Source organism: the organism of the source record quoted next, unplaced genomic scaffold (genome assembly GCF_019419815.1).
Source record: "Pyrus x bretschneideri cultivar Hongxiangsu unplaced genomic scaffold, Pyrus_bretschneideri_v1 Contig16, whole genome shotgun sequence".
NCBI classification, from domain to species: Eukaryota; Viridiplantae; Streptophyta; class Magnoliopsida; order Rosales; family Rosaceae; genus Pyrus; species Pyrus x bretschneideri.
The window spans coordinates 1,584,192-1,596,777 of record NW_025999457.1 but is presented as its reverse complement, the minus strand read 5'-3'; the positions used below and the strand labels follow the sequence as shown (position 1 = coordinate 1,596,777).

General features: G+C 37.8%; 3 protein-coding genes across 7 annotated transcripts; all 3 read right to left on the bottom strand.

Annotated features, from left to right (window-relative positions):
• Positions 1–392: 392 nt before the first annotated feature.
• LOC125475715 lies at positions 393–1,071 on the bottom strand. The gene is made up of 2 exons (XM_048580874.1): positions 724–1,071; positions 393–556 (listed from the first exon to the last, which is right to left on the bottom strand). Exons 1-2 carry the CDS (start codon positions 1,001–1,003, stop codon positions 495–497), a joined length of 342 nt encoding a protein of 113 aa, XP_048436831.1. The 5' UTR covers positions 1,004–1,071; the 3' UTR covers positions 393–494.
• A 3,387-nt stretch (positions 1,072–4,458) lies between these two features.
• Positions 4,459–7,042, bottom strand: LOC125475714 (TMV resistance protein N-like). Of its 2 annotated transcripts, none has more exons than XM_048580848.1 (3): positions 6,899–7,042; positions 5,169–6,057; positions 4,459–5,097 (listed from the first exon to the last, which is right to left on the bottom strand). In XM_048580848.1, exons 1-3 carry the CDS (start codon positions 6,907–6,909, stop codon positions 4,510–4,512), a joined length of 1,488 nt encoding a protein of 495 aa, XP_048436805.1. In that variant the 5' UTR covers positions 6,910–7,042; the 3' UTR covers positions 4,459–4,509. The 2 variants fall into 2 exon arrangements, with proteins under 2 accessions (XP_048436805.1, XP_048436806.1); XM_048580849.1 differs by lacking the exon at positions 4,459–5,097 and having other exon boundaries at positions 5,169–5,250; positions 5,316–6,057.
• On the bottom strand, positions 7,032–9,769 carry LOC125475712 (disease resistance protein Roq1-like). Of its 4 annotated transcripts, none has more exons than XM_048580846.1 (5): positions 9,438–9,769; positions 9,202–9,318; positions 8,505–9,071; positions 7,277–8,404; positions 7,032–7,174 (listed from the first exon to the last, which is right to left on the bottom strand). In XM_048580846.1, the coding sequence occupies exons 3-4, from the start codon at positions 9,020–9,022 to the stop codon at positions 7,288–7,290; spliced, it is 1,635 nt and encodes a 544-aa protein (XP_048436803.1). In that variant the 5' UTR covers positions 9,023–9,071; positions 9,202–9,318; positions 9,438–9,769; the 3' UTR covers positions 7,032–7,174; positions 7,277–7,287. The 4 variants fall into 4 exon arrangements, with proteins under 4 accessions (XP_048436803.1, XP_048436804.1, XP_048436802.1 ...); XM_048580847.1 differs by having other exon boundaries at positions 9,489–9,769; XM_048580845.1 differs by having other exon boundaries at positions 9,202–9,769.
• Between the last annotated feature and the right edge of the window lie 2,817 nt (positions 9,770–12,586).

Here is a 12,586-nt window from a genome sequence, read left to right as displayed (position 1 = left end):
TAGTGAGCACGGCATTGGCCTAAGGAGGGGTGGTGGTGTCACGTAGAGCAGCTAGAACACGGGAGTGCTGCTCGGCAGAGAGGTCAGGCATGGCAAGCTGCAAGTCATGCAAAGTGGGCTGGGCCCCGTGCACTTGGTGGGTCGCTGGAGTAGAAGAGGAGGCGGGGGCCTGGGTGCCTTGCACGTGATAGGCCTGGGTGAAATTATATGGCCGGGAAGCAAAAAACCGTGGTTGCCGGGGAGGACTGGAAGGTGCATGGCTGCGGGAAGAACTGGAAGCAGTGGCACGGCGCGGTGGTCGCCACGGTTGGCCATGGAGGGGATGGCCAACGGGATAGCCATGAAGTTTATGGCAGGTGTCTCGGGTATGATAATCAAAATTGCAGTAGGTGCAGTGGAGGGGAGGACGAGCAGAGGAGGGACGGGACGGGCCACGAACAGCCATGGCAGCAGGTTGATCGACAGAGCGGAGGACGCCCAGGGAGCGTTGTTTTTCAGCTTGAGACACCGAGGAACAGGTCTGACGAACAGTGGGAAGGGGATTCATTAAAAGAATCTGGCCACGAACAGCAGCAAAGGATTCGTTGAGGCTCATTAAAAATTGCATGAGTTGTTGACGGTCATGCTTGGCGTTGCAAGAGCACGTGCAGCCATCATTATAAGAAGCAAGCTCATCCCAGAGAGCTTTCAGGCGAGTAAAATAGGCGGAGATAGAAGAAGAACCTTGAGAAATTGTAGCAAGTTCCCGGTTGAGTTGGAAGATGCGTGGAGCATTACTCTGAGAGAAGCGTTCGCGAAGATCATCCCATACAGCTTGGACAGAGGTGGAAAAAAGCACAGATTCTTGAAGGTCAGGTTCCAAGGAATGCAAAAGCCAAGAGAGAATCATGTCATTGGAATGACGCCAAGCCGCGTGAGCATAAGGGTCGTCGGAGGAAGAAGGTTCTTGGATATCGCCAGTGATGAAACCAAGTTTATTCTTGGCACTCAAGGAAAGCTGCATGCCACGGGCCCAGGATGTGTAGTTATCACCATTCAACTTCTTGGATACAAGGACAAGATTCAGGTGGTCGGAATGATGAAGGGAAAAAACACCATCGGAAGAAGAAGAGTCAGCCATGGGAACGGCAGAGAAAGCTGCCAAAAAAAAAATTAGGGCTAGGGTTATAAACCTGCTCTGTATACCATGTAGAAAAAGGTATGTAGGCTAAAAAATATATTTGTTATTGATACGTGAATGTGGAAAAATGGAAGAGAATGCTTTTTTTCTCATTGTGTTTCTCTACAAGATTACAAGGATACATATACATGATACAAGTGTGTAGGTAGGACAAGGTAGCCGTCCTAGTGTGTAGGTAGGACAAGGTAGGACGGCTGTAGAGGACAAGGTAGCCGTCCTAGTGTGTAGGTAGGACAAGGTAGGACGGCTGTAGGACGGCTAGTGTGTAGGTAGGACAAGGTAGGACGGCTGTAGGACGGCTTATTCTTCCAATAATAATATTATATACAATTACACAAGGACTCCAACCATATTCCTTATTTGTCTAACACTTCCACGTCCCAACACCAGCACTGAATTGCGGCAAAGAAGAAGAACCGGTCAATGGGTGGTGAAACTGACCTAGCTAGTACGTAAGCTTTATCCCAAAAGGCAGCAAGCTGCACCAACAATCACAGCAGGACTCAACGTTAGCTTGTCTGTTTACTCGACAGAAGCTAGTTCTTCAGATTCCTCTAAGCTACAGATTATGTGTACTGGGGAGGACTAACGAAAACCGCCACCATATATGAAGCAATCATCGGATTAACGTACAAGAAATTATCGGGTTTCATACGTATAAACTTTATGCAATGAATATAAAGAAAGAACAGGAAAGTGAAAGGGGTTTACGATCATACGGAATTTCAAAGACGGAAGATGAAATTCTAAACTGAGTCAATTTTGAACAAAACTAATTTTCTTCTGCAATGGAGACAGGAAGCTAAAATTTCCAACAATGATGAATATAAGATAACATATGGAAGAAGAGCACACAAACTGAAATTAATTGACAAGAAGAATTCTACAGTATTTATTTGTTTTACTTGCAAATATCTATGCTAATCAGAACCTTCATAACTCTTGCAGCACCATAGCTGCATTTTCTCTGCAATTTTCCTTCTTCCCAAACAACCAAAACCTTCATAAAACTAAATACCAAAAGCTATGTACTCTAACACCTTAATCATGCTTGACCCCACTACAAAGACCAAAGAAGAAATCAAACTATTAGAGTACAAGGAGCCAAAGAAGTGACAAACAAAACAGCTGCCAACAGATAATACAGACCGGCAACTCTCCAGAACTGTTTGAAAAACACTTTTGGAAGAACAGTCATTTCCCGTCACATCCACTAACCACGAGCGAGAGGGAGGGGAGAGAATGATTGAAAACAAACCTAGATTGTGGATGTCGATAGTTTCAAGTTTAGCATGCGGCATATGTTTTCTATCTTGGCACTGCGTGCTAAACTTGATTAGACAACTAAAGCCTCATCTCTCTTAGCATGGGGCAGATGTTTTCTATCTTGGATGTCGATATATTGTTATAGTTTCAGCATCAGACGAATTGAAATCAAACGTAATATACAATATCTGGACTTGATTGAACCTATAACAGAAAACATTTAAGCACAAAAAGATACTTACCAAATTTCAACATCCGCTGCCGAAGTTTCATTCTGAAAATGATCAAGCCAAAATTAACCCGGTATGATAAATTTCTTCTCATCCTGTACAGAAACAGATATTCATTTTTTTGTTGCGTCTTAGCCTCGCCATCAAGAATCTACTTTCAATTTAAGTTGTTCTGAAATGGTAGATAGTTTAGATCTTTTTGTGCATTATTTACCATTTCAAAAAGGGTCTAAACTCTTTATGCCCATTGTCGAAAGTGCGTTGTTGACAATCTGAATTTGTATGGCATTGAGAGCATATAGTGTCATAATTTAGTCACAGATTCATATAACTTTGATAAGCTTTGTCATCAGTAAATTTATTCTGAAAAAGGAATTATTTTGATCTTAAAGATGGCATGTGGATATGCCCAGTGGCATTTTCCTTTGGTAGCTCAAATCATCTAATATTAGTAAGTGGAGTTTCATGTTACGCCTTTTCACTGTTTTCAGTAAGGATGGTACCGAGCTTTCATGTTTCTTGATTTTTTTGTTGACATCCTTTCAGATTGCAATGGTAAATGGCGGAAAATCGAGAAAGGTCAATGGCTTTATTCTAATATGGATGTCGTTCATTTCCGGAATTTAGCATGGATGACTGGACACACGATGAGGATCTCTATATTTAAGTTATTCTGAAATGGTAAATAGTTTAGATACTTTTTTAATTTGAACTTCTAATGTTCTGTTACTTTTTGTGAATATTCAAGGAGCATTTAGATGGAGGGTAATACATCCTTTTTTACATGCCATATGATTTTGTAGAATACACATATTATAATACCTCCCTTCACATAGTATGAACCAAAATATATGATGAACAAAAACTTTTTTTTTTAAATGTTAATGTACTTATTGAAATGTTTTTGTAATTTTTTTAGATTGAGGAGGAGGAACAGAGGCTAACGGACCTCCAATTTGTTTTGATGTCGCTGTTTGCTTCACAAACCTCCATGCTTTGCTTCCACACAGTATGTTTGAGGACAACTCTACATCTTAATTTCTACTTTTCTTTGATTTATGCAAGTTTGAGGGTTGGGTATAAAAAAAATGCAAGCTTTTGCATAAGTAAAATACTTTTTGCTTCCAGCTTTTTGCTCTGATCATCTGGGTGCTTCTTGATGATTGTTTGTTCTCGGGTTTCGATCTATTGGTGCAAGATTGTGTATCGTGCTTTTTGTCTGTTTGAAGTGTTATCTGATGCTAAAGTTTTTTTTTTTTTTTTTTAATTGTTTGGTAATTTAGAGTTGGATTTATGGGTTGAATTCAGTTTTAGAAATATAATTAAGGTAGATTTATGCTCTGGTCATGCAGGAGTAGATAGTTACTGGGTTTTTGTGAAAGATTCAGTTATAAATGGACAGTTGAGGTCAAAAGTGTTTATCTTGATGATGGATTGCCGACAGATAAGCAGCTGTGTAAATCATTGAAGTTTAGAGCGAGTTCATCCAACTCTTCAGCTCAAACCAGTAGGAATCTGTGAACTCCGCACCAGAAACCAATGACTGTGATATGGACACTTGGGACACGTATATGTTAGTTACTGTAAATCGATTTTCACATGAATGTAAATAGTGTTGCATACCGTAGGTATTTAGAATTTTTTGCATGTTTTATACAGTTTTAAAACCAGTAGCATTGTGCGGGCACCGTTGCTAGTTAAAATTCTATAGCTCAAAAAAGTTAAAAAGTAATACTAAAATATTATGTAGGTTATGCTGGGATTCAGATAGTGACTTACATGGATTCTGACTAAACTTTGAGGCATTGAATGGTTGAAAAAAGCATGAAACAATTATTTGTCTTCCTTGTGCCTTTTGCGGGTATGTTCTTTGACGTCAAAACTACGACTTTGACTTGAAGCTCCCACTTCACAATATTCATGTGTTCGCTTCAAGATTTTTAGTGTTCGGTTGAGTTCTTCCAAATCCTTCTTGTACACCACACGAGCCCCGCACTTCTTCACCACATTGAAGCCTACTTTGGGTTGATTCATTCCGAGACTATAATAAGTTTCAAATAGAAACTGTTCTTGAAGATATTCTTTGCGAGGCAAATAGAATATCCAAAGGTGTTCAGACACAAGAGGCCTTGTAAAGCACCATGAACTCCGTGCACTCTGTTTACGGTTTGTCCGAAGTAAACACCGAATCCAGAATCCATCCGTTTGAGGGGCAGCTGGATTTCGGAAGTTCTCATTTTGTTTTTGAAGAAGACCCAAGTTCTCCTTAGGTTGTGCAAAAACAACACAAAAAGCAATCCCCATCCAGCTGCTACACGATTGCGGAGGTAGCTCCACATCTAGCGCATGTCCCAAAGTTTGATTGTTGAACCACTCGGGAATCCCCTTTCCGGGGCACACAATAGGATGACGACAGATTTTCTGCACCGAAAGAACCATTATATGAGAGAGAGAGAGAGAGAGAGAGAGAGAGAGAGAGAGAGAGAGAGCACCTCAGTTGCGTATTTCACGATCCTTGAATATATTGTTTTGATCCAGTCTTCATCTTCCACCAATGTAATGCAATTCAGAGAACTGAAAGCAAAATCATACAAATTGGATGGATCCGACAACCTTTTCAATGAAGTACAATCACTTACATATACGTATAATTTCCTATTTGACGGAAGATCTGGCAGTTGCTCAAGTCTTTGGCACTCGTTCAAGTAAAGACGCTCAAGTCGAGAAAGGCATTTGATGCTTGCTGGAAGGGTAACAAAACCGTTTCCACTAAGATCTAACTTTTTTAAAGACGACAAGCAACCAATATCATCGGAGATATCACCTTCACCAAGATCACAATAACGTAGTACTAAGTCCTCCAAACAACGCAAATGAAATAAAGAAGACAACACCAAACCCCAACAAGGCCCATCATCCCTTGCTTTAGCAAGTGGTCCAGAAAGCGAAAGAGATTTGAGATTTTTCATATCAACAAACAGCTCTCTTCTGCATTTATTCATACTCAGTCTAGTAAGGCCAACCAGATGTTCAATCGATGAAGGTAATTTCTCAATCGCAGTCCCACGTATAAAAAGCGTGGACAAACTTTTCATCTGGTTCGAAAATTCTGGGATCTTTTTGACTTTGGAGCATCCGAAAAGATTCAAATACTGAAGAGCATCCATTTCTACTTCACTTGGAAGGCTCTTAATACTTTCACAACCACGAAGATTCAAAACTTTAAGTTTTTTAAGAACTGCAATGGATGGGTGAATCTCAACTAACTTCGTACAATCCCCAAGATCCAACTCCTCAAGATTTTGAAGACCAGTGAAATCTGGTGTAGTGATCAATTTATTTGAGTAGCTCAGATCAATACATTTCAAACTTGGGAAAGTTCTGTACAATACATGAAATAATATATAAGCTTCCAAAAACCTTACAATTCTATTTGACATTGAAAAAAGAGTAATGCTATATTTACCACTTATTTATACAATTAATTATACCTTCTCTCTAATATAGGTAGGGCCTACTAACGCATGTGAGATGATACAAACATGTGATAAGAGCAGCAATTTTTTAAAAATAAATATGTTTTTTTATTACATCACACATATTGTTAAAGACACTCCACAAACATTTATTTATTAAATAACTTACCTATTTTTTTTTATAAAATGACTATTTAAGGCCTAATAATAAGATTTTAAAAGACAAAAAAAATCTGCAAACATTAAGAAAAATGATACTATCACGAGGCAATCCAATATCATCTAGATGAAACTAAAGGAAGCCAATATGGTGAATAAGAAACCTAATGTTCTGAGCCTAATGACACTTCTGCAATCATCCTAATAGACTCTCAAGCCAACTGATCGCAAGACGAAGGAACTAATGCAATCATCCTATTTCCAACTACTTTGCTTACCATGTGATTGAAAAAATCTGAAAAATTCAAGGTATTATGCAACTACGCTGCAAGAAAGGAAAATGATCCCTAATTGACAAAAACCCCAAAATCTATCGAAAGCAAAACTCAAAAATCCTTAATTGACAAAGAGTATGGGTTGTGAAGGTAGTTTTGGAAAGCAAGTGGGGTGTGGTAAGATAAATTTTAATTTAAAAAATGGATATGGGGTGTATTGAGCATGTGGGGAGTGATCAACAAAATGTGGCGTGTGTATAAAACAATCCATAAAAAAATATGATAAGTAGCATTCATTCAATATACTCTTACCTCTTTTTCATCCCATAAACGAACAAGTTTGCTATGACGCATTCTTAGTTGGGAAAGGAAACGCGGGTGAAAGCTTGGTGGAAGAGACTTGGAAGGATACCAACTCCAAACCATAATTCTCAAGGAACATGGAAGAAATTTGGGACGTGAAGAAATGATCAAATTGTCGAATTCTAGAAACCTCAATCCATGCATATTAGAGAAGGCTTCACAACTCCAGTGCACCTCTTCTATTTCAGGTAACTGTAAGACTATACCTTCAATAGCTCTCGTTCCCTAATAACCAAGAATGTGGGAAACGTTAATTTAACATTTAAGTATATTGCGTTAAAAGAAATCATATCTTCTTTTGAACTTGGTATTTACATAGCTTCTTACCGTATTGGTCGTCAATATATAGAAAATGTCATCGGAAGCCACAACCTACTCCGTAGACCAGGCTCTTTAGACTCTTGACCAACAATTGTCCATGCCATTTCTTGTATCAAATCATGCATTCCTATGAAGTACTTGGCTGAATTATCATATTGGATGCGTTTTTCAATAGTTAAGAGAGATTTCTCAATTAGTAGATCTATCATTATACTACTAGAAATTCCAAAAGAATTGTCTAGCATTCGAATAACTTGCTTCATGCACTTCCCTTTGTGGAAACATGCAACATCGAGAAAAACTCTCTTCTCTATGTCCTCTAGTCCATCATAACTGATTTTGAGTGTATTGAAAATTGTTGGATTAGGAACTGTATGAATATTATCCAACACACTCTTCCATGCATCCTGACCTCTCGTATGCAAAAAAGACCCTAATGTTTTAAGAACTAGTGGAAGGCCGCTGGCATATTCTAGGAAATGGTTAGTGAGTTCCAAAAATTCTTCCTCGGGTTGTTCTTTCCTAAAGGCATTCAGACTAAAGAGCTCAAGTGCTTCGCAGTCATTCAACCCCCGCATCTTATATGATGTTGCTATACCATGTTGGACTAGCAACCCTTCATTTCTAGTCGTAATCACAATTCTACTTCCCATACCAAACCAACTTTGATTTCCAGCCAGTACTTCTAGTTGTTTTAAATCATCCACATCATCAAGTACGAGAAGAACCTTTTTATTGCATAAGCACTTCTTAATGAAAAAGAGTCCGCACTCTTCATCCCAAATTTCTTCAATCTTTGCCTTCAACATCGGAAAAAGAAGTCTTTTTTGAAGGCCAATTAGAGTACGGTTTATTTTAGAAACCTCTCTAACGTTGCCAAGAAAGCAATGAACTTCAAAATGATGGAAGATTCTATCATAAACTAGCTTAGCAAGAGTTGTCTTACCTATGCCAGCCATCCCCGTTATCCCTATAAAGCGAACATCATTCGCATCATGAGCTAATAGCGAACTTAGTTGCTCAAGCCTAAAATTAACCCCAACAAATTTCTGTGAAGAATCTAACAATGTGAATGTAGCTTGCACTTTCCTCCACACACTTTGGACGATTTTTTCAATAAGCTCCCTTTCACACCTACAAGGTATAAAATAACCAATAAAAAAAAACATAAACGAAGCATTCAAGTTTGCCTCTACTAAGACATGGGAAATTATAGTTGTTCATGCATGCTTACTTAGATTCCTTCGAATGCCACCCAGAAATTTTGGATACTTTTTTCAGAGCTTCTCTCCACTGGGTCACCTTCATTTTGTCTTCGGTACTAATGAGCTTTTCTTCATGCTCATCGAAGGCTTTGGCAAAAGACCCCCTCTGATTTCCAACGTCAGATGGATCTGTCTCATAAAAGACCGGCAGAACTGAGTTCCTGGCTTCCATGCATTGAAGAATGGTTGTAAGTTCATTCAAGCACCATTTGGAAGAAGCGTAGTTTGGTGAGAGAACAACGATTGCAATATGCGATTCCTTGATCGCACTCGGGAGCTCAAGATGAATACTTGTTCCTCCTTCAAGCTCTCGATCGTCCAAGAAAGTCGTAATTCCTTGGCACTCCCACAATTCATGGTATAAATGAGATACAAAACTCTTGCGGGTGTCTACACCCCTAAAACTCAAAAACACATCATACTTCCATCGAGGAGCGGATTCATTCGAAACAAAAGATGCAGAGGCTCTTTGGGTGCTCAATGCCATCGGGAAAAAAGAAAAACAGTTGCTATAAATCGAGTACTCCGAACAGTAACTGAATGAACAAGTAAATAGATAGAAGATTAATGTCTTAAAATTTAAAAAAAAAATTGAAATTTTGAAACTTTAAATTTTCTTTTGGTAATTTAAAAAATGCAATTTTATTCGTAACTAAAGGGACTCACTGTGGTCAGATATGTAATTCAGTACCAACACATATTTGACAATTCGATTTGATTGTACAATCCTCACGATAACTCAGTTTCAATGAATCAGATTCAGTTACCAGTGGAAAATGGGTTCTGCAAACAAAAAAGAGAAACAAAAACTAACAAGTAAAACAAAAATCAGCAAAGAAAAAGAGATTAAGGACTCAAAGCAAATACCACAAAAACAAAGTACTGAGTCAACACAAACTTACACAGAGGCAGAGAGAAGTGAGAAATGACAAGAAAATAAGCAGAAAACTCACTCAAAATTCTGAATGCAAAGTTGTAGGAAGAGAGGAAGTTGAAAGAGAGGTAGGAATGGAAATAAATAGGAGAGAGATGGACAATCAACTACTTCTACTGGTGGTGGTGTCATATTTCTCTACCTAAAAAAAAGTGGAAGACCGACTTGTGAGAAATTTCCTGAAACCTTCCTTGTTGGGACGTGTCATATTTCTCTACCTAGGAGTAGAACAGATAGAGAGGCTACTTGGAAAGTAATGAAAAGTTAATGAAAACCACGATGAAAACACTTACACAAAAGTACGAGCAGATCAAACCAAAAGAGACAGGTTTTGGTGAAAGGAAATAATGGAAGAGAGAGGGAATGAAAATTGTAGGGAAGCCGGCCAAGTGGGACAATACCAATCAATCCAACAAAAAAAACCACAAAAACCAGGGTGAACAGCCAACATTCAACATACTCCTGCTCCTAAGTTGGACTGTGCAATTTTGGTGAAAGGAAATAATTATTACTTTAGTCTTAAGGGGGGCGGATGGCACTGTGCAATTTTGGGTTGATTTCATTATCTTTACGTCCATAAAATGGGCTTTGTGTGTTTGGGCTACTGGAGTTTGTCTGGTTGCTATGACTTGTTTGTGGCAGACGAATTTACCATTTTGATGTGATCCTTTATATATATAAATTTATTAAATTGCTATGTGGTTAATTTTTTATTAAGGAAAACTAATGAAAATGATTTCAAAACTTTGAGTTTTAACGATAAAGATAAAATAAAAGATAAAATGATTAGTATCAAGATTGATTTTTTAGTGTAAAAATGTGATTTTTCGTTAAAATGAATAATAACAAAAACTTTTCATTAAAGTTCTATTTTTATTATATATTTTTGGTTGCTATCAATTTACTTGAGTCACCGACAGAGACCAGGAAAGCTGGGAGGAGAGAGGGAGGGGTGGGATGAGCAAATCAAGGGATAGGGGTGCCCGAAAGCTTGATTGCATTTTTGTCGGCAACGGGTGCACAGAGAGACGGCTAGGCAGGGAGGGAGGGCGAGGGTCGGGTTGCTTTCGGGAATTTAGTTGCAGCTGGATGTCATGTCCACAAGAATTGATGAAGGTCATTCCCGCAACAATTGATGAGGTGTTCTCCTGCTGCCTCCCCCTCTACTGCTGCCTGTCTGCTCTCCTTAAACAAAAAAACAAGACCCGGCTTCTCTGCCCTCCAGTTCACATACATTTTCATCTCCTTCTATTTCTACAGTTACGGTTAAGCTACGTTAACATTTTATATCACTATTATTTTATATTTTATTATTTTTATAAAAAAATCAATATAAAATATTAACATGATTTAATCATTACCGCAAAAAGATGAAAATGTATGCAAAACTGGAAAAACAGAGAAGCCGGGCCAAAAAACAAACCCATTTGCCAAAGCCACCGAAGCCACAAAAAAAAGACAAGTAGAAAGGTGCATGACACTATCTGAAAAGAAGGAATAGAATAATTTAAAAAAGGGGATGGTACATCTGAAAAGGTCAAAGAAAAAATAATAAAAGGGAAGATGTGCATCGACATTTTTTCTTCCATCTTTTGTGCATTTTTTCTTCCTTATGAAACAGGGTAGGAGACGAACTTTTTATTTTTTGTAATTATTTTTTTTTCTTTTTCCACATTTCAACAGTTTCAAAAACTTTTTTTTTCTTTTCTTTTTTCACATTTCAACAGTTTCAAAAAACTTTTGACAAATTGGAGAGAGAGAGAGAGGAGGGCTGCGAATTTTGACCTTTTGACAAACTTTTGACAATTTTTTTGTGTGCTAATTAATCAATTTTATTTGCAACATTGTGCATTTTTTAGCCGTTTATTTTTTTAGTTAGTAGATCATGATTAATAGCCCTTGAATAAGCCATTGCCAGTTTCTGGATTGATTTTACATTTTACTCTGTTTTTATGCCAAATACCGTTTGTTATTCATAAATTTTCCATTGGGTAGCTGTATAAGTTTTCCATAGGCTTCGATCATCTCCCCAACTAACCCAAAGCCTCCTTTTCTCCCGCTAAGCAAAAGAAAATCAAGGAGGCCTGCAACTTCGTATGCAGTCCGCCATTGAAAATCAGTCTGGAAACTGGAAAATTCAAAAGGTAAAACACAATAATCTCTTTGATTTTGGTCTCTACCGCACAGTTTGATCTCAAAGATTGATACTTTTATGTGATTTCTTGACTCTTTTTTTCATATGATTTTCATTGTATGTGTGCCAGTGTATGTCTCTTCTTGAAAAATACATGTTGAAAATGGGAGAATTTTGGACATGACACTTTTAGAAGTGAGGTTTTTTAAATGAAGATACTCTTATGATTTGTTTGTAATTTGTTTTGCAAATAGGCAGGAGTGGGTGGAATGTCATTCTAAAATATGTGTAGTTCAATTCTCTCATTTTCTATAGCAGAATTGCAGATTTCTAAATTGGAAAGGAAAAATAAGCACTGTAGCAGTTTATGCAGAAGGAGCATGTAAAAGAGAAGCACAGGTAAAGGTTTCTAAGGTCAGCTGGCTGTTTTCTTTTTAGTGTTTTCAATTTGTTCCTTTTATTCTGTCTGCAATTTTTTAATCTAGGGTTATGCATCAATTTCTCTGCTTCTTGTGTGTCGTACAAAAGTAATTTTGAAATTGGTACAATTCGTTTTTAAACCCTTCAAAAAACAATCCCAATTAATTTAGTCCGATAAACATAAAAAATTATGCTCATTCATAGCAATAACAAGTTGGCTAAGGCGAGTTGGAGTCACCATCCCATAGGGAGTTTGTCCATCATCTATTTGTACTTATCAAGGGATAACATGTCATACAATGCGTTTCAGGATAGCAGTGAGGAAATACTCCCACGTAGACCAAGCAACTATTGATTGAATGCTTTATATACGTTTTGTTTGAGAAATGTTCCAACATTTTCCAGGTACTTTCAATTCTTGAAGACAAATATTTCAAGATTTTTGGGTTTCTTTTTGCTTCTAATTTTTTAAATTACTAAACTAGAAGTTAATCTTGTTCAATTATTCTTGTAAGAAAGCGTATGAGAACGTGGCACACTACATGTTCGATGAAATGTGTCTG